General features: G+C 42.0%; 1 protein-coding gene across 2 annotated transcripts in view; it reads left to right on the forward strand.

Moving 5' to 3' along the window:
* Nucleotides 1-5,901: 5,901 nt before the first annotated feature.
* Nucleotides 5,902-27,597, forward strand: part of acox3 (acyl-CoA oxidase 3, pristanoyl) — a 36,389-nt gene continuing 14,693 nt past the window's right edge. The window contains exons 1-9 of one of the 2 annotated variants that reach the window (XM_084916381.1): nt 5,902-6,017; nt 6,996-7,138; nt 8,907-9,004; nt 9,113-9,248; nt 9,689-9,763; nt 10,923-11,012; nt 12,952-13,095; nt 16,075-16,163; nt 22,003-22,099. In XM_084916381.1, the coding sequence (XP_084772507.1) occupies nt 7,016-7,138; nt 8,907-9,004; nt 9,113-9,248; nt 9,689-9,763; nt 10,923-11,012; nt 12,952-13,095; nt 16,075-16,163; nt 22,003-22,099 (852 nt within the window). In that variant the 5' untranslated portion in view covers nt 5,902-6,017; nt 6,996-7,015. The other variant, XM_084916389.1, reaches the window with a different exon arrangement.

The raw sequence follows: 27,597 nt of genomic DNA on the forward strand, positions 1-27,597 counted from the left end.
GGGGAGGCAGACTCACCTGCACGGCATACAATGCAATACAACTTTATTTATATAGCACATTTAAAAACCCGGGGGTACAACAAAGTGCTTTACACTAGAAACAGCATCTGCAATCACACCTCGCCGGCTTAAAGTCTGTGCTGACTGACTGTTGTGGTTGTTGTTGGTATGTGTCCGGCAGTGAGCTGCAGAGATATAGCCGTGTTGTGTGTAACAGCAACCGTGGTTTATAAAAGTATGCTGAAAAGCATGAGCGAGTGGTCGTGTCTGTCGTGCGTTTTTCACACTCTGTTATTGTACTTCTGTGGAAACTACAGTTTTTCCATAATGAACACCATGTTTGTACATAAGGGTGGCATCATATTATCAGATCTGCTGTCATATGTCGTGGACATTTGGGTGAAGAGAGGGGCGGAGCTGTCAACTGATCACCACCTGGTGGTGAGTTGGATCGGGTGGCAGGGAGGACGCTGGACAGACGTGGCACGTCCAAAGCTATAGCAGGCCTCTGCTGGGGACGCCTGGCAGAGGCCTGAAGAGCTTTGGTGGTATTTTTATGGAGGCTGGGGACACTGAACGGATCATATTCAGCACCTCAATTGCTGAGACTGCTACACTCAGCTCCTGTCACAGTGGTAACCCCTGAACCAGACGGTGGACACCAGAGAAGGGAGCCATCAAGCTGAGGAGAGCGTTGAATCAGGCTTGGTTAGCCTACAGGACTTTGGCGGTAGCTGATGGGTACTGGAAGAATGTGGCTCAGGCAGTGGCTGAAGCAAAAACTCGGGTGTGGGAGGAGTTTGGTGAGGCCAAGGAAAAAGTTCAGACTGCCTTAAAGCCATTCTGGCAAAACGTCAGGCAACTCAGGGATGGAAAGTGGTGCTCTGCATGCTGAAGTGGCAGTTCAGCCCTTTGATTCATGTTACAGCAGCTCATGAGTGAATGAACATGGTGCAATAAAAGTATTTTAAAAGTACACTTTTCCTAACACTTAAATTTACTTGAGTAAGGTTAGAGGCTGCCACTTCAGCATGCTGTCAAGTTCTATACTCTAGTTAATGACTTACGGCAATAATTTTATTCAGGTGTGTTGCAACAGGGACACATGGAAAAGTTGCAGGACAGCGGCCCTCGAGGACTGGAGTTAGAGACCCCTGCTACAAAGGGTGGCTGGACCCAGCCTGGGTCTCAGCCTTTGTCAGTGTTAAAAGGATCACACCTATACTGCAGCAAGCCAGTAGGGGGCAATTGTGATATTTTATCCATATTTGTGAGGCTGTCAAGTGAGGAAACTGATGCCACTGGAAGACTGACATCCAGGCCGCTGGTGACGTGAAGGCTGCTCTAAGTGCCTTTTGGATGGCTTGTCCCCAAAGGTATGACAAATATATATGAAGCTTATGTGTAAATTCAATTAGGAAGATCTATGGCCTACATCTGTCCGCTCTCAGGTGCTGCTGGATGAATCTAAGGTTTATCACATTGACTTTCCCACAGTGTCAAGCTGTTTGTGTGTCTAGGCTAATCACCTTCTCCAGGCCAATCAGCATTCATGCTGTGTTCTCGAGATCTTACTGTGCATCTGTCTTTTGCAGACACATTTTGTCCAATCCACCTCATCTCCACCTCTCATCACTCAAGCTCCATTCAAGCCACCTTCATCTCCACCACCAGCATCTAGGCTCGGGGAGATCCTGCTCTAATTCCTTTCACAGCTGGAGCTCCTTTCTGCTGAGACGGGCCATCAGAGTCTGTTATCTATATTGTTATATATCTATATTCTGTTCATCAACAAATGATGGCGACTCTTTTGCTGCTGCTGTTGTAAATTTTGTAGAATAAAAATGAATTAATTTGTAGAGGTGAGTCAACAGCAAAGGATGAGGGGCAGTTTTACCAAGGTTCATCATCCAGCACAAACTCCTGAGCAGTGATGGGAAACACGGCGTTACAAGTAACAGCGTTACTAACGGCGTTACTTTTCTCAGTAACGAGTAATCTTACTAATTACTATTCCAATCGTTACAACGCCGTTACAGTTACTAAGAAGAAAATGTCCGTTACTATTTTTCAACAAACAGACGGTTGAAGCTGTGTTCAGTTTACCGCTTCTTATATCAGTTGCACGGAAGTAGCTGTAAATAATCTGGACGCTACAGCTTTAAGCAGCTGCGCGCTCCCGCGGACGGTAATCACGATCACTGTCTAGCACAACACCTGGAGCTCAGGGGGCAAAACAATCGCATGAGTGCTGCTGTTTGACTGTGAAAGAATAAAGTAGGCGTGGTAAGACAATCACATGACCACTTCAAGACAAAGCAGCAAGGTGACATATACCAGTTTTTAAATTGTGTTGATAAAACCAGAGTCATGATAATCAATATATACGCAGCGTTTTTTCCTCAATAGTTTCGTCACGTTCACTGTCTAAGGACAGCGCAGCGAGCACTCTCTGCTTATGAGCAAAAAACAAAACAAAACGGGAAGTTTTAGGAGTGAAAGAGAGAGAGAGAGCGAGAGAGAGAGAGAGAGAGAGTGAGTTCAGAGATGTGAGAGATTTGTGACGTTTAGCGTGTTTGGAGTGTGTAGTTAAAGTGTTGTCTTGTGTAGTTAGTGTTCAGTGTTGTGGATAGTTTTGTGTTGTGTGTCAGAACAATGAGGCGACTGCTGTCTCCAGGTAGAAACAGGAGTGATACACCTGCTGCTGTCAGACCTGCAGGTATCAGGCTGTGATGTTTCCTTTATAGTGGACAGAAATTATTTTTTTGGAGTGGCACAAATAATTTGTGTGGCATCTTATTGAAGAACAGCTGATTGTTCTGTAAATAGTTTGAAATGGTTATTTAAAAAAAGGTAAAAGGTAAATGGCTGCAGGTAACTTTGTTGTTTGCAAAACTTGTGCATAGGATTTTAAAATTGACAATTTATATTTGCATTTAAAGTTATGAAATATGATCATTAAACATGTTTGTGGCTGTTACAATAAAAAAATATAACTTTTTCTACTCAGATTTTATGTTTTTTGTCTGATTTTAGATCAATTGTGTTAATACAGTATGTCAAAATTAAAATGTGACTGTAAATTCAGACGCGTGAGGTTGTGCTGAAAAGGAAGATACCAAACAAGGCAAAGGAAATAGTTTTTAAAGGTGAAATGTGGAGGAAACATCAAAAGTAGTTAAAAATGGCCAATTATACTCTGGACCCCAGAGGGTTAAACATTTTTTAAAAGTAACGCAATAGTTACTTTTCAAGTAATTAATTACTTTTAGAATCTTGTAACTCAGTTACTAACTCAGTTACTTTTTTGAAGAAGTAACTAGTAACTATAATTAATTACTTTTTCAAAGTAACTTGCCCAACACTGCTCCTGAGTGACACTCATTCCAGGTAGACATTATTTGGCACCTTAGCTTGTATTTTTGCCTTAAAAGAACTTTCTTTGTTGCTTCCTGTGTTCAGACCTTCCCTGGGTTGCCTCCTTTTACCTCTGGGGCCCCATTTCCCCAGCGATTTTGTAGATATCCTGTTGAAGCACTGGGGGTAATGCACTGAACTTTGATTGTCTCAAGGTCTGCTCTTGAGTCCACTCCATCATTTTTAACTGCCATAATTATTACATCATTATTGCATGTGTGTTTTGTTTAAATACAATTTTAAGTAAGCCTATTTTTATGAATAATAATTTATTTGTGTTAACACTACATGAGAAAATGTAAATATGTTTACATTTTGTGTTGCCTGGGGGCATGTTTTAGTGTCGCACTGCCATTCCTGCCAGGAATCAACATTAAATGTGGGAGGAGTTTACAGTCCACAAAAAAATTAATTATGCTTAAGGGGACATGGATCGCAGATCTTTTGAAAAGAAGAGCTTTGCTATGCAAATTGACTCATTCCCTCTTTGTTGTGTGCAGCAAGGTATGTTTGTTTATTTGTTTATTCTGCATGGCACACGTTTATAGTTCAATTTGTGCCGTTTGTATTATGTGATGCATGCTTGTTTGCACAATATGATGCATTTTGCACAGTTTGATGGTGAATCTGATGACAGTGATGTTAAAGTGCCAGGTAGCAATTAAATGAATCAGTAACTTGAAAATCCTGGTGTCATGTATTTCTTGGAAGGAGTGATAATTGAACTTGGACCTGCTGAAGTTTCTGTAACCTGCCCACACTCAATTGTCAAGATGACAATCACAGATAAGACACTCTTTAGCATTAAAGACACACAAGTCTAACAGTGTGTTATGAATAAATCTATAATGCAGACACTGACATTTGTCCTCTGAAGAATAAGACTCTGAATTCCCTAATAACAATGTATGAAGATGCTCTCCTGGAGTACTCAATGCAACACGCCACATTCACACATACTATTATCTATACTTTCAGTGCTTTCTAACTGTCATTCATATTCTGACAACCTTCCGGTTACGAGATGAGCTTCCCAACCCCCTAAACCACAGTCGCCCCTACAACTTCATTGAGAAAAATAATATTTTAATGTAGAGTCAGTATGACTACACATATGGCAATGATGGAGTTAGTGGAAAATATAACTGAAAATGTGGATAATAAAAAATATACAGTGGGGATTTATTGACCTGAAAAAGGCTTTTGATACAATTGAACAAAATATTGTTGCAACATTGCTCAGCATCTCTGGGAACTCCTTCAAGACTGTTGGAAACCATTTCAGGAGACGACCTCATGAAGCTCATGGAGAGAACGCCAAGAGTGAGCAAAGCAGGAATCAAAGCAAAGGGTGGATATTACTAAGATATAATCTAAGATATAAAATGAGTTATTTCACACTTTTTTGTTTACTACATAATTCCATTTGTTCATTCACAGTTTTGATGCCTTCAGTGAGAATCTACAATGTAAACATTCATGAAAATACAGAAAAACCATTAAATGAGAAGCTGTGTCCAAACGTCTGACCGGCAGTGTGTGTCAAACACTATGTAACAATATGGCAAAAACCATAAGGATTTTGGAAAAAGCAAGGCACGTCCTGAACAATAAAACATTGCACACACACCTTACTGCACACTGTAAATTATTGTGTTGGAATCTGGGACAACACTTAGAAGAGTTCTCTGCAAAAAAAAAAAAAAATACACAATGCAAAAAAGAGCAATAAGAATATACATAATGTTTGGTTTCGTGAACGCACAAATAATCATTTTTAAACTCACAAGTTATTAAATCCATGGATTTGATTTCAATTTAAAACCGCACAGGTGACGTTCAAAGCAAGTAATAATATCCTTCAAAGTAAAATTCGAAATGTATTTCAGAATAGGCTTCAGACAGAACGCTTCTGGAGACTTTTCAAAATAAGATTACCCAAACAGACCAAAAGGTTACTCAGGAATGTGCAATAGGCGAGTTAATGTAATTTTCTTCTTTTTGTTTTAAAGCACTGACCTATTGTACCTTTCCCCTTATTCATGACGTTAACCTGAGGTGTCATTGGAATGTTGTGGTTATGCTGCAAGCATATATGTGTTGGTAGTGAGGGTGGGGGTGGAGACGGGGAGGTAGGGGACTTGTAGGGTTTGGGTTTGGGGTAATGTTCTCGATATGTTGTATGTTTGTGGTGTGCTGTATAAGACAGTTTCCCTTTGTTCTAAAACAAATAAATATTGCATTACAAGTTTACCCAAACCTATCAAACACCATCATAAAATAGATTAGACTAATAAACAATTCGTAAAGTGATATTTTACCGTTGGAATTTTACATATGTTACATGAGTGTAACATCAGCGTTAGTAATAAGCGATGTGATCACGTGATTCCGCGTGGATTTCCTAAAATGTAACAAATGATGTTACTTTTCACTGCGCTAGAGGATACTTTTATTCTGAAGGATACAGAGAGGAAGTGTTGTCGTCGCTGTTAGGAAGCGTCATTTTTCCTACTTACCTTCTTACGCGTAGCTCACAGTTCAGTTGGGAAACTGACAGAGAAGCCAGCAACACACCGGCGTGACAACCGCAGCGTTCGGTAAGATATGAGACGTGACGTGACGTGACGTATGCACCCAAAGGCTTATTCAAGTGAAGACTTTACTTTTATAATGTTGGGGAAACCTGCAGTCAGCTGAGACCGAAGGAGTTACCTGGATGCGTGACGAAACGTTTCTCCCAATGAAAGCGTCCAGATGACCAGCATCAACCTTGAGGATTTCCTTTAGTCAGTTCTCTAGTTTTGCACACCTGCCAGTCCACAACAGGTGACGCTGAGCACAACGCCGTGGAACTCCTTCACGTGCATTAGCGGGTCCAGACACTGTTAGCTTTGAACTTTGGTCTGCGCTTGGCAGCTGATAAGGTTACAAAAAGGTATAAAGGTCACGCTGGTCTTTGATCGTCGGTGATGTTCTTGAGCCGTAAAAAAGTACGTCTGTACGTCCTATATCAATACTAAAGAGCTTATTTGAAGTGCAGTAGTCATTGTTGATATGCTAGCTGTAAAACCTTTGCTAAAGAGTTTGGTCAAATCTACAATCAGACTGTGTGCAAATAGACAATCAGTGAATACCACTGTAGGCCTCCCCATGGGTGACTGACCTGTACCTACATAGCGTTACTAAACCAACGAAGAAAAAACTTGTCATTAATATTATACTTTAAATCAAGCGTGTGTGCAGTTTAGCTATCAGGTATTAATGCTCAATTTTCAACCCAGCATTACATTTATAGGTCATTGAATAATCTTCAAGGCCACTAAAATGTATACATTAATGCATTTAATCTGACTTGTACACTTTCTTAAAAGAAATATCTGATAATGTGCTTCAGTCAGCTTTCATCACAGCACAGAAACTGTCTTAGTAAGGCCTCTGACACTGGACTCATCTCTGTGCTTGTCCTGCCAGACCTCACTGCAGCATTCAGTACTGTTGAGCATAATATTTCAGTACACACATTAAAGTATGATTTCCACGCTTGTCCCATTTTCTTCTGTCTTGTATCTCTTCAGAGTGCACAGTGCCTTAAAACATGATGAACCATAACGTGGCTGACCTCCCCAGCGGCCCACTCGATGGCTACAGGAACAAAGCCTCCTTCAACTGGAAGGACATGGTCCGCTTTATAGATGGAGAAGATGTATATCTATTCAAGGTAACATCACAGGCTGTACTCATGGCATTGTAATTAAACAGCGTTTGCGTAAGATCAGGAAAATCATATGGTAAGCCTAAGCTGTTGTAACTTGCCACTGAGAAGTCGAGATTTTCACTTAGAGCATAGACAGGATGATATATTTACATCCTTACCTTTAACTATTGTGTTTTCACTTCTCTTAGAATAAATCATCACACTTCTCCATGATTCTGCTTCTGAGCTATTGACCAACACACACACACACACACACACACACACACAGAGCTTGCAGGTCTGGTGCAGCATCATATCTTGTGGACAGAGATATGATGTTGTTCCTGAGAGATGCTGGAGCCACTCGCCTAGCTTGAGGGCCATTGCACCGACTGGTTCGATTACCACTGGGACCACTGTTACCTTCACCCTCCACATCTTCTCGAGCTCTTCTCTGAGCCCTTGGTACTCCTCCAGCTTTTCGTGTTTCTTCTTCCTGCTGTTGCTTTTGATTCTTACTGCTGAGATATCTTTGAAGCATTGAAATGTTACTCACTGTTTATCATTATTCAGAGTGTGGCCTTCTATGAAGGAAGATTTGAAGTTAAACATCTTCTACACTTCATACACTTCTAATTTCAATAGCAAGGCACACTTACAGAAAACAGTAAAGTGTGAAATTACTGCCTACTTTAGTAAAAAGTGGTGCCAACTGGTGGATGAATATAAAAATGAAATATTTAAAGTGAGTAGTCCATCCATCTATCCAATTTCCTCTGCTTATCCTGGGCTGGGTCCGCATCACTCCAGCTGCAGCACCACTGCGTCTGTTGATCCCCTGCTCCCATCACTCGTGAACAAGACCCTGAGATACTTAAACTCTTCTACTTGGGGCAGCAACTCGTCCCTGACCCGGAGTGGGCATCTGGGAAAAGCCAGACAAGATCTGAGACCACCCAAGTGGAACATTTTGCTTCTTCCATTCAAATTATGAACCGGTCCCCCTATAGTTGGAGCACACCCTTCGGTCTCCCTCCCTGCCAATGGGAACTGTCTCCTCAGGTACCGCCCCATATCTCCACACAATATTGGAGAGGTGTGTTAACCAAGACAGCTCTACAACATCCAGAACCTTCAAGAACCTCAGTGAACCTCATCCACCCCGGGGGCATTTGTTTAACTGCCTCAGTGACCTCACCCGTACTGAAGGATGAGTCGCCCCCCTCATCCCCAGACTCTGCTTCCTCTATGGAGCATGTGTCCGTGGGATTAAGGAGGTTCTTTGAAGTATTCCTTAGTGTTCCTAAAGTAAGTAGTCCAAAATAAAATCTTAACATAAAGGATAAGTTGATGTTAAGAAGAATGTGGGATTCTTGTACGTTCTTGTTACCATTTCCAGGCTGAAGAACAACCTTTGAATGTGCTACATCTGTGCTGCTCGTAATGCCTTCCTCTTTGGCTAACACTAGCTTCTCGCAGCTCTTCTTCAAACGCTGGCAGTTTTAAGAGCTCGCAGGGCTCAACTTTCATCTGCAGAATTATGCGACAAATACTTTTAATTTATGAAAGCTCAAGCAGCTATCAGCTTAGATTTAACTTTGTGATATTGACATTTTTCATCCTAAACAACTGTATTATACAATGAATGTCATGCAAACAAGATCACATGGAGACATTTCACCTCTTTTAATGTTCATATTCTTTTCCATTAAGCCATGGCTATCAACTATGAAGCATTTTGTCAAATGGATTTCACTTTGTCTTACACTGTCTGGTCATTTCCACATTGTAGCAGCATGTGTTCAGGACACTGGAGAACGACCCTCTGTTTGCCCGTCAGCCTGGTGAAGATGTCCCCATAGAGAAAAAGAGAGAGTTGAACTTTCTGAGGTATCTACTTGGTAAACTACAGCTGAAGTTATGTAGCACCTGTCGTGTCCTCTGTTCTGTAAGTCGGTACTTTCTAAAGACAATAAAACTCCATATGAAAATTCACAGAATGAAGCAGCTGCTTCGGTACAACTTTGTCACCAAGGAAGAGGCGATGGCCAATCCCTGGAAAGCGATATACCTCGAAGACTGTCTGGGCATGTATGACTGGGCCTTGGTTGCTAAGCTCTTCCTCAGCCTGGGGGTAATTGTGTTTGAGTAAAATGTCCTCACACAGACACACAGAGTGTATGTTATATGAGATAACTTAAGATTGTGTTTCTGAGCAATGTTAAGAAGGTTTATGACTTGCAAAGCCACAGCCGTTTTCACTCTAAAACAAGCGACAAGCAACACTGTAATTTTAAACCATAGAACGTGTGGTTGGTTTGTTTGTTTGAATTTCCACAAACATTAGGAAGTTTCTAGTTTTTGGATTGAGCCACTATTATTATTCTCCAGGATGCATTTAGCAAAACATCACTAAAAGGGTATTCTGCATAAAGATCGGTTGTGTTAAAAACAGTTTTTAAAATTGGGGGAAAAGCTTTCATTTGTTTAATATCTTCTCATAGCTGTTATTATTTGTTTTTCTCTTTTATCACGTCAATCAGTGAGTTAGATTCAAAACCTTTTATGTTTCAGATGTTTGGAGCAACTGTTGCCAACTCAGGGTCAAGCAGACATAAGAAATTTGTTGAAAACACTGAAGACATGAGGGTAAGACATAGGGATGGGTATTGATAAGATTTTCACGATTCCGATTCCATTTTCGATTCTGTTTAACGATTCGATTCTTTATCGATTCTTTTTAAAAAAGGAGAACACTGAGGTCGATTAGCTTAGAACTTTGTTTTATATCTTCTCTTTGAACAAGATAGAAATTTAGCAGTAACATGGACTTACAAACCCAACAGTGAGATCTTAAGAGATCCAGCCTACGGCTCTTCAATGGGGCGTCACAGGGTCCCCGGGGAAAAAATTGTAAATGTAAAACAATAAAATAAATATTCTTCTGTAGCAATAACAAAGTATAACATAAATTATTCTGTAGCAATTACACAAGAATATCCAGTAATGTCCCTGCCTACAATTAAACACATTCACTTACCGAAAATCATCTGCTGTGGCAAATGGGTTCAAGCCTTTGACCACAAACTTAGTCACTGCTCGGTGACATTCGTCTATCCTGGCCTGAAAGGAGACGCTACCGGTAGACTGCAGCGACAACTGCCAGCATCTGAGCCAGACTCTGTCTGTCTCATCACGGTCGCCTAAATGCACAGTAATGGCAGGTTTTGTAATAAGGCAGATCGCGCTAACATAATATGCACTGTTAGTTGATTATTTACCTGCTGCATTAACAGGAGAGGACGTGCAAACGTTACCGCTGCTGCTGGGTTGAGATTCACGAGTCCGGAGCAGAATTAAAATCACGACATCCATTTAAGGTCATCGCGTGTTTTGTGAGCAAATGCTTTTGCATATTCGTAGTGTTTCCTCCGTTAAATGAAATATCTACTTTGCAAGTATTGCAAGTTGCCCTGTTGTCATCCGTTCTCGTAAAGTATAACCAAACTTTTGAGCGTTTAAGCCGCTTAGGCGTCGTGTTTCCTGCCAGGTAAATGACGCTCCGCAACGTGGTGACGTCATTCGGGGCGACTGGAATCGATAAGGGAATCGTTTGCAAAAATGTCAAACAATTCCAAGGAATTGAAACAGTGGGAACCGGTTCTCAACAAGAACCGGTTTTCAATACCCATCCCTAGTAAAACAGCGAATCCTGAGTAAGAGGAGAAAGGAGTCGACTGCTTACTATCTGCTATTGTGTTCATAAAACTTTGTATAGATTTATATAGAGTTACATATGTGCTTATAGATCTTTGGATGCTTTGCATTGACTGAGTTGAGCCATGGCAGTAACACCAGAGCCATGAGGACCACGGCCAAGTATGACCCCTCTACTCAGGTCAGTACACTCTGAAAACACACACACACACACACACACACACACACACACACACACACACACACACACACACACACACACACACACACCCCACCTTGCAGGCAATCTTTATCTGGATGGGTTTTGGATGTCATTCCTGGGAACTGCTGGAGCCAACTTCCCATTTTTGGGATTACTGCACCAAATGCTCAAAGTACCACAGGAACCACTTCCTGGGGATTTTTTGATATCAGCCACTTTTTCTGTCTGCTGGTTGTACGTGCCATGCAGGGGCCTCTTCTTCCATGATGGTTCCACTTCTTGCTCTTCATCTTTCTTGGGTTTCTGCTGCCTGAGGAATTCACTAAACACATAATCGGATGTGGCCATCTTCCTAATGTACTCATGGATCTGTGTAGTTTCATCTTGAAAAGTGTTTTTTACACACAGTAGTCCATGGCAACCTTACTTCGCCTTAGCGTGTAGTCTCAGGGTGCTTTGGAGTGAAACCCTTCATGCATGCTGAGGTCGGGCTTGTCCTCGTTTGACTAGCTGATTATTCCCTGTTTTTGTTACCATCCAACTACACTTCTCATGTTCGAATGACATTCCAGTGTCATTGCTGTAGATCCTAGTGGTATAGATCAGTTAATCAATGTCTCGTTCACTCTTGGAGTACAGTCATCCATGTAGAGGAGGTGGCTGACAATTACTCCATGCCGTAGTCGGTATCCATAGCCAGATTTGATGACTTCACCGAGGGGGTTCAGGCTTATGAAGAACAGTGGGGAGAGAGCTTCTCCTTGGTAGATCGTGCACTTGATGCCACTTGCGCTATTAGCTTGAAGTTGGCCTCTAGTGTTGTTCTTCATATCCCCACTGTAGGTTCTGAGGGTCCCCTTGATCCTGTACAGTTCTAAGAATTCCAGGATCCATGTGTGGAGCATTGAGTCATTGAGGCTTTCTTGTTGTCAATACAGGCGGTGCACAGGTCGGTCAGTCTGGTCTTACAGTCTCGGGCTACTGCTCTGTCTACCAGTAGCTGCTGTTTCGCCTTTCGTTAGCCCTTCTGAGCATGTCTTTTCCATAGCAGCTGGTTCATTTGTGCTGCCAGGTGCTCATGGAGTGCAGTTTGCTTCTTCAGCCAGTGGGTTTGGATCATCAGGGCCTGGTGTTATCCAGCTGTTCCTGCTGAAGACTCTTTCTTGGATGTTTGCCACTGTGATGGTTACTGGATCCTGTTCAGGAGGTTGCTGTGGTCTGCTCTTATGGTCACTGAGCGTATCGTTCTTCTCCCATATGGTCTTCCAGTATTGCTCGGTCTCCAGGATTGGTAGGTATTTTCTCATATTGCTTCTCCTACTGCTGATCTGATCGAGCAGTCTTGGTTTGGTGGTTGCCTGGAAAATGGCATTTGTCTGACTGCACTGTGATTATGGTGTGGGGCTCTGCCCTGTAGATCCAGTCCAGTTCAACTCAGTTTTATTTATATAGTGGCAAATCACAACGACAGTCGCCTGAAGGCATTTAATACTGTAAGATAAAGACCTTACAATAATACAGAAGACCCCAAAATCAGACACCCCTAATGAGCAAGCACTCTGGGAACAGTGGGAAGGAAAAACTCCCTTTTACAGCTACACCCTCCAGAAATGCTTCATCTTGGCTCTTATCTAGAAGTTGCTAAGCTTTCTCTTCCACTTCCAACCAACAACATTACATTTTAAGATTTTTATATAAGTTTTTTAAAGTTGTGAGCTTAATTTTAACTGTCGACTTTTGGCCGTTTCATGCGATCATGTCATAAGATAATGAAATCAAATAAAATTTTAATTTAAAATTATGAGGGCATTTGAGAGAGCACCCCTTAGGTCATACAGTGTGTCTCTAATAGCTGACTTTTCATTTGACTAATTGAGGATCACATGGAGGAATTTTAATTTCTGTTTCTCTTCTGTAGGAGTTTGTGATCAACTCTCCGGACTTTGAGGCTGCAAAGTTCTGGGTGGGGAACCTGGGAAAGACTGCTACCCATGCTGTGGTGTATGCTCAGCTCTACACACCTGATCAGGTGTGCCACGGACTGCACTCTTTTGTTGTCCCGGTGAGTTCTGGTGAATTTGAATATCTTTAAAGAAATGGCTGCTTACATCACAAGGTACAAGGCAACTATTAGCAAGTCCAAGAGCATTTGTGTTGTCAGGTAGCTATTGAAATAAGACCATCCACTCCAACAGTGTTTAGAGCCATAGGAGACCTCACAGCTAAGTTTCTAGTAACTGATAGGGATGTGAAGCTCAATACTGCTGTTTTGACACTGTGTCGAGCTTCTGAGGTGCTGATGTTTCCAAACAGTGTGGTTCATCCAGGTCACGTGACTCAGATCGAACTAGATTTCGGTGTGCTTCAGCAGAGGATGATTTAACTGATGGACGTGCATGAAATGGACTGTTACACTTGATCAGAATTAGACTCTGTAAACAAATGTTTCTTTTTATAAAGAAGGAAACAAATTACATTTTTTTCATTTAAATATAATTTTAAATTAATTAAAAATAAAAGTTAACACATGCCAGCTACTAGCTTTACTTGACAGTGTGTAGAGGAAACCTGATGACATGAACTCCTCGAAAGTTCTGAGGGCTGTGAGCAAGCTAACAAAAAACAAAGACTGAGTCCTAAAACGGCTGGAAACCTGTGGTTATACTTAATATTATCATTTATGTTTTATTGTCTCTCACCCCAACCGGTCGCAGCAGATGGCCCCGCCCCTCCCTGAGCCTGGTTCTGCCGGAGGTTTCTTCCTGTTAAAAGGGAGTTTTTCCTTCCCACTGTCGCCAAAGTGCTTGCTCATAGGGGGTCATATGATTGTTGGGTTTTTCTCTGTATCTATGAAGCGCCTTGAGGCGACTTTTGTTGTGATTTGGCGCTATATAAATAAAATTGAATTGAATTGTATTGAGTTATTGTGAGCAACACAAATGTTAACAGAGGGAGGATTTTGCTGAAGCACACTGTTCATTACTGGTGATGGGAATTGATAAGAATGTAGCGATTCTGATTCCATTATCAATATCAGTTTGATACCTTATCAGTTCTCTTATCGATTCTCACTGGGTTCTTGTTCACTTTGTTTTGAGAATCACCGCCGTTGCTAAGCAGCAGGAAAGAAATGACAGTCATGCAGATTAATTCCATGCTGTGGGTCAGATGTGTGTCCACGGTTGTTGAGGTGTTTACTTTCTTTGTTGTACGGAGCCCCTCTGATGACATGGTCCAAAAAATAAATAAATTCTGGCCACAAAATACTACTTCGTGCCCTCGAAATACTTATTTGTGGCCACGAAATACTATTTCGAGGGCACGAAATAGTATTTTGTGGCCAGAATTTATTTATTTTTTGGACCATGTCATCAGAGGGGCTCCGTATTGTTGTGATTAGAGTTGTTAATTAAAAAAGCCATTATTCCACGTTTCACAGAACACTTTACCTAAAAGTAATGCAGTATGATACTTAATTACTCCTGGGAAAAGGTTATTTATTATACTACTTGTTACATTAGTTGCAAGTTGCTCTGTAAAAAAGCTAACAATAAAAAATTAAATAAAAAATAACAACGAGGCTACAACTCCACACACCAGCACAAATTCCTCATGAGCACTTCCATCTCTAAGGTCTTTGTCTTAGTAGAATTCAAAGCTGACTGCAAAAAGAAAAGATGGCTGCTGGGCTCAGCATTCATTCAGCGTTCACTCTGTGTTCTTAGCTAGCTTTGCGTTAGCATGCTCTATTGGAAGATGCTTGCCAAAGTTGTCAAAGTTGTGTGAGGAACATTCTGCGGTTGTTTCTGTCCTGCATGCAGTTTCCCACTTTACTGTTTATCTCATCCTTTTGTGCAATAAATGTAAATGTTGCTATTTTCCTCCTCTGACCCGCGGACTGAAATCAGCTGATTGTAGTGCGAGTGCTAGAACTGACAAGTGGGATCGATAGGCAGACTAACAATTCCAAGGAATTGGACTACTGGGAACTGGTTTCCTCAATTCCCATCCCTGTTCATTACAGTTGCAACAGGCTCAGTATTTTCTTGCCTTGTTTGTGCGGGGATTTCCCCAAAGTGTGTGGTGGTCACCATTATTGACAGTCTGGTGGAATAAGTAGCTTTGTTAGGAATTGTGCTGGATTTGTCTGTGTTACGGTTTCACAGAATAAGATTGTCACGGGGTTGCAATAGCCAAATTGGCCAGCAGGTGTCACTGTGGAGATGGGATTCAGATTGTTTTGAAACCTCCGTACACGCCTCGCTCTGCCCATCACTAGTACCTGATCATTTTTCAAGCTCAGATGGCGTCCCTCAAGTAACTTTTTTTCAGCTGCACCACAGCAGATATCTGCCTCCGTCTCACCCCGTCCCAAGCATCCTCTTGTTACAGCAGCCCTCTACATGTCTTCCCTTACTGGAGGACATGTAAATCTTTTCTGTGGTTCCTCTTTTCCTGTTGCTTGCATGTCTGTCTAATTTTGTCTCCAGAATGCGTGACCTGTGCTGTCTCTCTAATTTATGTCATTTCTAATTTGGTCCATTCTCTTCACTCTCAATAAAGAAACCTTAGTATCTTCCACTCTGCCACCTCCAGCTTGTCATCCTGTCAGCAGGTCTCACTTCCACCAGATAAACCTTTCCTTTTCACTCTTACTGCTATTCTTCTGTCACAAATCCTCATGTCAACCTACCCTGCCTGGACTCTCTGCTATCGCTCACTTGTGCGCTGTGCATAACCTACAACGTGGGCTGCACAGCCCTTACAAAAAGGAAGATGCATACAAAAGACTATTTATTTTAAATAAAAGAAAAGTGGTGTGTTATTTTCATTTTCATTATTTCTTAAAAATTATAACTGTCTGAAAAGACTTGAGAACACCACGATTTCTAAAAGCGTTAGAAATCATGTATAATCAGCAGAGTTGGTCAAATAAAGTCATACTGCAGGTATCTTATACTGTGTGTTATTTTCAGATGTTTGTGTAGATTTGTGTATTATTTGACACACAGCCAGTTAAGCTGTAATCACTCTGCTCCAGCTGAGAGATCCCAAGACCCTGCTGGCTTTGCCTGGTGTGCTGGTCGGAGACATGGGGAAGAAGCTGGGTCAGAATGGACTGGATAATGGGTAGGTGACTGCAAATGCTGCATTTGTAAAATAAGATGGAAAACACAAGCAAATAAAGACATGATGCCCTTGATGTTGTGGATATATGTTCTCAATGGCTATTGCAGTCAGATACATAAGTGTTGGTCTGCTGGAATGGTACACACAGTGTTTCAGAGTACTGAAAGAACATTACAGTTATCTTCATGAATCTTTTTAACCACACATTTGACATTTAGACTGTATGACTGTGTCTTAGGGGTGGGCGGTATTATGAATGTTTATATTAATAATTTTATCCAAAGACGTTTCCTCAGGTAGTTCCGGAAATAAAGGAAATCGACTCTTTACAAAGTGGAGAATTTGTAAATAGCGTAAAAAATGCTCTAGAGGAACATAAAACTGCTTTAGGAGTTGAGTGAATGAGGCAACAATTCCATCTACAAAAAGGTCTTTGATATTTCTAAGTCCATTACTTTCCCATATTTTAAAGGCAGAGTCCATCATGGAGGTTGGGAACATATGATTTGAGCTGATAGGTGCTTTAATTGACATTAAGTGTAACCCGAACCTTTTCCTACATTGCACCCAGATTCTGAGTGAGTCATACAGCCAAGGGCGTAGATTTGGCATAGACGGAAGGGACATGTCCCCACCAATATCCAGCGATTATTGAATTGTCCCCACCAATAATTTGATCTCTTCGAGTAAAGAAAAACAAAACCGATAGAAATAATAATAATAAAAAAAAATAAATAAAAAAAAAAGCGATCTGTCAACGTCTCATTCACCCAGCGGTGCAGAAAGAGTTAAATTACATTCTCTACTGGAGTCCTACGTCATGTGACAAATATGGCCAATGTGGGGAGCTCTGTTTAGTTTTAGCAGCGGCAGTCCTGCGCTGCGAGGACCTGCAAGGAGGAGAGCAGGATGGCAGCAAAAAGAACCTGGATATAAGAAAGTATTTTTCAAAGAAACCTGTAAGTGACTTAAAGTCAAGTTCACTCATAAAATCTGTCCATCATAATAACGTTACAGGCTATGCAAGGCAATACATGCCAACCCTCCCGTTTTTTCTAGGACAATCCCGAAAATCAGTGCCCCTCTTATTACTCTTTCTGGGTTGCAAAATAAACTTTTAAAAAATTTTCAGGTGAGAATGTAGCTGTGCAAACTTCAAATATCTGAACCGGGGAGAACCGCAAACTCCCGGCACATCATTTTAGGCTTTGGCCCACATCAGTCTAAAATTGTATGTAACCATGAATAACGTGTTGCCATGTCCACCAGGAGAGACTGGACAGTATAGATGTAAAACAAATATGCCAGCAGTTTATCTCAGTTAATGACAGGAGCAGGCATGTGTTTGGCCCCTTCACATAGTGGACATTGAGTTGTTGTGTGGGACACCAGTAGTCCATGTCTGTTGCTGTAACAGTAGTTCATGTTTAGAGTAAAACATCCAAGCTCACTGATTTGATCGGGGCAATAGTGCCTAAAATGTTGCATAATGTTGCTGAGAGATCATTTACTTTGTGGTAATCTTAGATGAATAGTTTTATGGACAAAACCCACCAGATCATTCAGTGTTCCCTTAGTGCTAATGTATCAGAGATGTTGGTGTACTATAGCTGAAGTAATGTTGTTAAGTCCTTAAAGTCATATTCTTTTATTGTCATGACTGTATTTGAAGCTATTTTTACTTTTGTATGATACCTGATTTATATGGAATATGGCTGAAGTAAACTAAAGCCTGAAATACTTAGTCAGTCATTTGTTTAATAGTAATTTAACATTATATAATTCACATATAAAACTATGAATTGTAATTTTAAATGGTTTAAAAGCATGTAGAATAGCACATGTAGGCAGGTATATTTCTCCTTTTTTTTTTTTTTTTTTTTTAATCAAGAAGCAAAGACAAAAAGGAAAAAAAAGAAACAGGGCAGGTTCGGTGGTTGAATCATCCGTCCCCACCAATGCCAAAACCAAATCTACGCCCTTGCATACAGCAAAGGGTTAGTTGTACAGTTCTAATGGGAGAGCTGGCCTCAACAAAGCTCATAGGCACGTTTGACTCAGTGACTCAATTTGGAGCCAAGCTGGAGTCTCTGTAGTAAAATTACCCATCCAGTACAGCATATTTCAAATATTTGCTTCCCAATAATAAGACTGAAAGTTTGGCAAGGCTAATCCACCCGTAGGCCTAGTTCTCTGCATGAAATCTTTATGAATTCGTGGACTTTTGCTATTCCAAACAAATGCAGAGATATGCTTAGTCAGTGTTATAAAATACTTATTGGGTAAGTAGCATGGGATACATTGAAATAAATAAAGGAACTTGGGTCGTATGTTCATTTTGTTAGAACTGATGCAGCCAGTTAATGACAGTAGTAAACTGGTCCATCTCTGAAGATCTGTCTCAGTATTCTCAAGCAGCGCGACAAAGTTTCTTTCATAAAGACCTTTGTATGAGTGGGTAACCTTAACCCCCGATAGGTCACATACTCTGATTTAACTTTAAATTGAAAATTTGAAAATGAAACCTTCCTGGCTACAGAGTTGACACAGAGAAGTTCACTTTTATGCAGGTTCAACTTGTAACCTGAAAGTTTGCCAAAACATTCAAAAATGGCGAGAGCACGGGGAAGAGAGCATAAAGGCTCTGACATATGCAGCAGGAGAACGTCAGCATATAAGGATATTTTGTGCTCCTGGTCAGCTCTGAAGATGCCCTTAATGCAATTGTCAGCTCGCATCTTAATCACCAATGGACCAATTGATAACGCAAAAAGAAGAGGGGACAAGGGACATTTCATTGTTTTTCTTTACGCTACCTGTTCTGACCTGTCTCACCAATGTGACGTTTGTGTAATGTATGTATGGCTGGAAGAGGTCCAATTTCGCTGCAGGCAACTGCAAGTGAAAAATGAATCATCATCAACATCATCCTCATCCTCCTCGATTTCTCAGTTTTATCTGAATGTAGAAGCAGAGGTCATCCAGGTCTTTTTGTCTTTAAGACATTGCTGCAGCGTAGCTAATTCTTGTGTCTTCTGGCTTCATGTAAAGGAAGGTTGGAGATTGGCCTATACTGTAATTAGCTAAGACAGCTGGGTCAAGTGATGGGTTTTAAGTAGTGATTTAACTATTGTCAGCTTGAAGGCTTGTGGTATGTAGCCAATGAATAGGTTGATCAAATTTAACACTTATGCATCAATGAAAGGTGGGACTTCTTTGAGCAGTCTTTTAGGAATGGGGTCTAAAAGATATGGTGATGGTTTAGAGCAGGGGTGTCCAACTCCAGGCCTCGAGGGTCGGTGTGCTGCAGGTTTTAGATGTCCTTGATCCAACACAGCTGATTTAAATGGCTAAATGACCTCCTCAACTCCTCAACTGAACCCTTGGTTTAGTGAAAGTAATTGTTGAAGTTAATTCGATGATCAATTGGACAAAAAGAGTCTAAATATCAGTGGTATTGAAAGTAGCTGTGCGTAACTAAACATTTGGAACACTGAGCAGGAAAGTGCAGTGAGTTGGCTACGAGCTAAGCTAAGCTGGTGAATCCCTACAGACAACGTGAATGAATATTGTGAAGAAGCAGGTGATCGAACAAGATAAAACACATGAAGATTAGACTTATAAAATAAGATGTTATATATGAGTTATTAATTAAACTGGCTACATAGATAAGGTTCACAAAAATACCACTATGTGTTGTAAAAGGAACAGTAAGTGATACTGTACTGCAGAGAGCCAATATCAAGGGAGAACGCCTCCCAGGACGGGAAAGATCAGAGAGCTCTGAGGGCAAAAGTCCAATCATGTTTGTGTTTGCCCAGACCTTGTAATAACCAACAAAGCCTATCCACAGATATAACTAAACATCAGCACATAGGGGATAATAAACCATCGATGTGCTTCTGACCAAAGTAATTTAATGCTTCCAGTAAAGAGTAAGACTTTAAAATTAGAAAATGTTGTTGTGTCCTTCTGCAACGCACTAATCACTTTAAGTCATCAGGAACTGATAGACACTGGCCTCAGTCTGAACCTGGACTTCGGATTGGATCCACAGTATCCCTCCCGGGATTAGAAGACCATCGGACACTCCATAGGATGTTGTCCTTAAAGTCTTTTCAGGGTTTTCCATTAGGTCATGGTACCTGATACCTGGTACTTTATAAGTAACTGTCCGCCCGTGATCCCTGAGGTTGACAAAAAGCCACAGATTGAGCAGCAGGTATATTCTTGCCTCGATGTCCACCTTTTTTGTAGCGCTCGTGTCGCATATTAATTACATCGCAGGATGCTCGGACACGTTGCTATGACGACAACAACACACATTAGGTAGAACTGGATTGTGATGAAAAACCAGTCAATCCGAGCCAGGAGTGTAACAAAGACTCCAGTAAGTGAAGGGGCGGTGGGCTCTGTGCTTACGTACTTCAGGACTGGTGCCATAGCAGCAGAATTATAGAAGGTCACTGCTCACCGGACTTAGCACTGAATGGAGATGGCAAATAACTGTAGCCATACAGTGTGTACAGTAATCAAACAGAAACAAAGCGACACAGCTCCCACCCAGGGCAACATGATCACCATCTCCCTGCTCCTCATCCCTGCCGTCCCTCAGGAAACAAAGCCCTCCAAGTGCCCGAGTCATTAAAACATGACCAGCACCAGCTGCTCTCCTCCATTAGCGCTTTGAGTGCTCAGAAGAGTAGAAAAGCGCTATATAAGAACCAGTCCATTTACCATTAAAAAATTTGATATATATATATGTGTATGTGTGTATATATATATATATATATATATATATATATATATATATATATATATATATATATATATATATATATATATATATATATATATAAATAATTACATTTAAAAAAAAGTATTGAGAATAATCTCATATCGGTAATGATAACGACAGAAGATTCAGTAACATTACAAAAACATCACAAAGTAAGAGAAGAGGGAACAACTGACCACATGTCCATTTTGGATTTTCTTTCTGAAGAGATGCATTGTGGGACTGCTGGTCAGTTTAAAAGTACTTTTTATTGAGCAGGTGATGAGAAACATTTAGCGTGGACACAGTAATTTTCAATAAATTCCAATATTTTCTTTGGTTAAATACCATATATATTAATATTAGGCATAAATATAGAGATTTTTACATAGCTTGGCAGAATTATATGATAAGGATTTTTATGACATTAACGAAAAACATAAAAAAATTGATCCAGACACATATTGGTGATGAGAATTTTGAAAAAACCCATTTATTCCTCGAGGTCTCTTTGGTTTTGGAGAATATGACCTAGACTTACTAACCACAGCTTTGTGGGAATCACCCAATTCAGTGCCCTGCGCTATATTTTAAATAATAGAATATAATCCGGTGCCACCTGAGGGCCTAAAGATGATGGTCATCCAATATTGGATTGTTAATATAGTGTTAACAAAAGAAAACTGCTCCAGAATCTTTTGTTAACACTTTGTACTGTAGATGATGATATTCATAAAATTCACAATTTTATTTTAACAGTATTCAGAAATTGTTCCACCTCTGCTCATCTTTACTTTCTGAGAAAATGTACCACCTCATTTTACAGTCTTTTGTTGCCTCCGTCCCAACTTTTTTTTTTCTCTTTTAAATGTGTTGGTGCCATAAGACTAAAAATTAGGAAAAAAAAGATGATGATGATGATGATGATAACAACAACAATAAATATCTGCCTGACCTGCCTGCACACCAGAAACAAAGAAACATTAGAATCCACTGAATGGCTCGCTCTTTGATGTGTAACCAATTCTTTTCTGTAACATTTACGTCTTTCTCTCACAACAGGTTTGCGATGTTCCACAATGTGAGAATCCCACGCGAGAACCTGCTGAATAAGACCGGAGATCTGACTCCTGATGGTCGCTACGTGACACCATTTAAGGTCAGTGCAGATTTCCAGTGGCAGCCAAAGAAGGCACTTCAAACTCAACAGCCTGATTTCCTGTGCCTTAGCTTTTTTAGATATAACCTTTGACCATATTCTAGAGAACAATGGGTTTATTTCAGAGATGCTCTTTCTTTAAAGAACTAATTATTTATAAGTTATTGAAATTATAAGCGGTTAAAAACACTTATCAACAGCAAATGTAGAGATACAGTCACTTAGCTGGCTGAAAGCGGCATTTCTGACAACCGGCGGTTGAAAGCTGCTGGGAGTCCCCCCCCCATGTAATGTTGTTCCTTCAGTTTCTGTCATTATGCAAATGTACTGTTTATAAGATTGAAACCTGCAGTCAGCTGAGACTGAAGGAGTCACCTGGATGAATGACGAAACGTTTCTTCACAAAACGCTACGTCCAGATGAACAGAATCAACTTTTGGAGAATGTTGGGGGCTCTTTATGTTCCTCCCTCGCCTAACCCCACAGCCCCCCACCTGATTCATCTCGCTCCCCGCTTTGTGCCTATTGTGTGAAAGGCAAGCCTGTGACCACTAGAAGTATTAGGAGGTGGATGAAGGAGGGCTTAGCAGAACTACAGGGCTGTTTTGAGGTGATAGGCTGGGAGACACTCTGTGAAATTCATGGTGAGGACATCAATGAGCTTACTGAGTGTATCAACATAACCTTTTGCACCATTGTCCCAGCTCGGACGGTCCATTGTTACCCAAATAACAAGCCATGGGTGAGCAGGCAATAGAGAGGAGGTGAGAATGGTTCAGGTGTTCTTAAAGGGCACGGTCAGAGAGGCTAAGAATTACAGAAGAAAGGTGGAGTGGAAACTCCAGCAGCATGAGAGAGGTGTGGAGTGGCATGTCTGCTGGACCAGACGGGGTGAGTCCCCACATCCACAAGGCCTGTGCCCCCCCAGCTTTGTGGAGTCTTTCATAAACTGTTCATGATGAGTCTGAATCTGAGGGTCCCAGTGCTGTGGAAAACCTCATGCTTCGATCCTGTACCGAAGACGCCGCGTCCCAGAGACCCCCAGGATTACAGACCTGTGGTACTGACTTCTTATGTCATGAAGACCCTGGAAAGACTCATCCTGGACCATCTCCAACCTATTGTCAGGCCACTTATCAGAGGCTCTGGTGGGTGCAGCAAATTTTGAAAGCAGAACTGAGACGGAGAGCCGTAAGCTGCTGCAACTGTGTGTGCCGCCATATTGGTATATAGTAGAGATGGACCGATCCGATATTACGTATCGGTATTGGCACAATGCTGACCTAAATTACTGGCTCGGATATCGGAGAGAAATAAAAAATGTAATCCGATCCAAATATCATCGAAGCACTTCACAAAACTTGCGACATGGCGTAACTCAGCTCATAGCCTCACTACCAAACTGGCATTTCATCTCCAAATGCAAGTGTGTAAGTTCATCTCTGAATGTTTGTAAAGCATTCCCACGTTAAGCTAATGACTGCCTCTCTCTCTCCCTCCCTCTCCGGTTGATACTTCAATCGTGAAACTGATCAGTGATCAGCTGATCGTCTTTCTTGTTTGTTTTTGGCCCACTTTGCACCAGAAAGAGGAAACCAGTGGCTGAACAACATCAGCACGTTTAAGCTTGATAAGCTGTTGTTAGAATTTATTTAATATTATTTTCTACACCAGGATCTTTTTCTACGCAGCTGACGGCTGGTAACTGTGCAGGGGCGGATCTAGCAAAGTTTTGCCAGGGGGGCAGGTAGGGCATGAACAGGGAAAAGGGGGCACAAAGACATACTTGACTGTGCAGTCTGCAGTTCTGTTGAAGAAAGATGTTGAATCTATTTAATTATTGTAGAAAAATAATTGATTTCTGTGCATTTTTTTTTTACAAGTGCATTAAATTAAAGTTGATTACATTGATTAAGCATCACGGGGTGGGGGGTGGTTCCCTTTTTTTTTTTTTCTTTTTTTTTTTTTTGCAGGGAGTTTGCAACCCTATTGGTTAGTTTCTTTAATAGTTCCACTAAGTACTCTTTAAAATACCAGAATAGGGAGGATGGTGCAGGTTTAAGTTTATTAGATTGATCAGTGTTGCTGAACTATTTCCAAGATGGCGGCGCGCACGGGTGCAGCGGCTCTTAGCTCTCTAGTTTGGTGCTCGTTTTTACTTTTAATGTGGATATTTTTGAATGTTTGCAACGCCGCCATCTCTTACAGTCGCCAGAACCTAATTGACCTAGGTTTTAAATATAGTTTGTCTGTTTCTGGCGACTATCAGCGAACACACAACATCCTGGAGGAGATAGTGAGACCGCCAGGGTCACCGTGGATGGTCTGCCCGCCCAGCAAGCGTAGAAGGCGACGGAGGGAAAGAAAACAGAAGAGGGGATGCCGGTCGGGCTCAGACGCTAGGCTACGCAAACATCCACACCGGCCAGCACTTCCGAGCCTTTTCCTATCGAACGCCAGATCCATCACCCACAAATTGGACGAATTGGAGCTACAGTTAGCCACCACGAGCTTTGCACGTAACTGCAGCATTATTCTTATTACGGAGACGTGGCTTCACCCGCTGATTCCCGACGCTGCAGTCGAGTTAGCAGGCCGCACGCTACACCGGCATGACAGAAACAGCAACTCAGGTAAAAGCAGAGGAGGGGGGCTATGTGTTTACGTGCATAACGAGTGGTGTTGTAACAGCAGGATCATTCACACACACTGTTCTCCTGATTTGGAGGTTCTGGCAGTCTCGTGCAGACCTTTTTACATCCCGAGGGAGTTTACAGTAGTTATTGTGATAGCTGTTTATATACCGCCGGATGCTAACGTTGGCACGGCTCTCAGCCTCTTGCTCAACACCATAAACAAACAACAGCTTGCCCACCCCGATGGGGTTTTTATTGTCGCCGGCGACTTTAACAAAGCGTGCCTAAAGACTGTGCTTCCTAAATTTGTCCAGTTTGTGGACTTTGCTACGGGAGGAGAACACACTTTGGACCATGTCTATTCAAACATCAGGCATGCTTTCAGAGCGACACCCCTCCCCCACCTGGCTGGATCTGACCACCTCTGCATGTCCCTCACCCCCACCTACACCCCCCTGCTGAGAAAAACAAAGCCCCAGACAAAGACAATGAAAACCTGGCCTGAAGGAGCCCTTTCTCAACTGCAGGACTGCTTCTCAACAACTGTATGGGATTTATTCTCCAGCCACAACCTCCAGGAGTACACGGACACTGTACTCTCGTACATCAGGAACTGTGTTGACAATGTCACCGTCAACAAAAGGGTCAGGGTGTTTCCAAATCAAAAACCCTGGATGAATAGCGAAGTGCAATCCCTCCTAAAAAGCCGCAACACTGCCTTCAAGTCAGGGGACAGGGCTGCGTATAGGGCGGCCAGGGCAGACCTGAGTAGAGGCATCAGGAAAGCTAAGGCTGCCTATAGGAGGAGGATTGAAGATCACTTTGCTGACAACGACCCCAGAAAAATGTGGCAGGGGATCAATCACATTACCAACTACAGAAGCAATAACCAGGCGACATCTAGGACTGATGCCTCGCTGGCTGAGGATCTAAACCGTTTCTTCGCCCGCTTTGAGACGACCAGGCCCTCAGCTGTCACACCACTTCCACCCGCCTCCAGCACTGGCACACTAACACTTAGGGAGCATCAAGTGAGGTGTGTTCTAAGGTCAGTGAATCCCAGGAAGGCGGCAGGTCCTGATGGAATACATGGAAAGGTTCTCAGAGCATGTGCTGACGAACTGACCGGAGTCTTCACTAAAATCTTCAACCTTTCCTTGTCATCAAACACCGTCCCGCCCTGCCTCAAAACCTCCACCATCATCCCCATCGCCAAGAAGACAGCTGTGGTCAGCCCAAATGACTACAGGCCTGTTGCACTTACGCCTGTAGTCATGAAGTGCTTTGAGAGACTGGTCTGTCAGCACATCAGGGCCGGTCTGCCTCCCACTCTGGACCCCCACCAATTTGCCTACAGGACAAATCGATCCACCGAGGACGCTATCACCATAGCGCTCCACACTGCGCTGAGTCACCTGGAGCACCGAGGAAGCTATGTGAGAATGCTCTTTCTGGACTTTAGCTCAGCATTCAATCACATCATCCCGGAGATCCTGGTCCAGAAACTGTCTCACCTGGGACTCTCCACCCCCATCTGCCTCTGGATCAAGGACTTCCTGACAAATAGACCACAGTCTGTCAGACTCGGCCCCCACCTGTCCAGCACCATCACACTCAGCACCGGGTCTCCACAAGGATGTGTTTTGAGTCCCCTCCTGTTTACGCTCTACACATCCGACTGCTCCCCTACCCATCTCTCAAACACCATCATAAAGTTCGCGGATGACACCACAGTGGTTGGACTCATCTCAAGGGGGGATGAGTCGGACTACAGAGATGAGGTCAACAGACTGACTGAGTGGTGTTCAGTTGGAGGTTGAGATGAAAACTAAAGAACTTATCTTGGACTTCAGGAAGGGCAGAGCAGACCCGGCCCCACTTTACATTCACGGGAACTGTGTGGAGAGGGTACACTCCATGAGGTTTCTGGGCATGCAGATCTCTGATGACCTCTCCTGGACTGCAAATACCACGGCAGTGGTAAAAAAGGCCCAGCAGCGTCTCCACTTTCTGAGAGTGCTCAGGAGGAACAACCTGGAGGAGAGGCTGCTGGTGACATTTTACAGAGCCACCATAGAGAGCATCCTAACGTACGGCATAACAACATGGTATGCAGGGTGCTCAGCTGCGGACAGGAAAGTACTGCAGAGGGTCATCAACAGCCCAGAAGATCACTGGCTGCTCTCTGCCCAGCCTGGAGGTCACTGCAAACTCTCGGTACCTCAGCAGAGCTGGCAATATCATCAAGGACTACTCTCACCCCAGCAACCAACTGTTTGAACTATTACCGTCAGGCCGACGGTACAGGTCACATAAAACCAGGACGAACAGATTCAGGGATAGCTTCTTTCCCACAGCTATCACCGTAGTAAATAAGCACAAAAACAATTGAACCTGCTTAGCTATACCATACCGTCACTGCCATTATATTATGCTGCTATTCATACTGTCATTATATTAATGCTGCTATCCTGTATATATCGTACTTACTATTGTTTGAGTACTTGCGATTGTTTTATTGTACTTTTTATATTTTACATTTATATTTATTATTGAATCTTGCACCAAGGGAGTGGCACTCCAATTTCGTTGTACTCTGTACAATGACAATAAAGGCTATTCTATTCTATTCTATTAAATATTTTGGGTGCAGTGTATTTTTTGCATACAGGTATAACAGAATAGCTTTAGTGTTTTGTTTTTTAAAACTTGAGTATGAAATTATACAAAATGCAGCAAGATATTAAAAACAGTTTTATTGATTAAAAAAACACTATATCGGATTCATATCGGTATCAGCAGATATCTAAATTTATGATATCGGTATTGGTGGTATCGTGCCATCTCTAGTATATAGCACAC

Source organism: Perissodus microlepis, chromosome 3, assembly GCF_051167445.1.
Source record: "Perissodus microlepis isolate ML-2025 ecotype Zambia chromosome 3, ASM5116744v1, whole genome shotgun sequence".
Lineage (NCBI taxonomy): Eukaryota > Metazoa > Chordata > Actinopteri > Cichliformes > Cichlidae > Perissodus > Perissodus microlepis.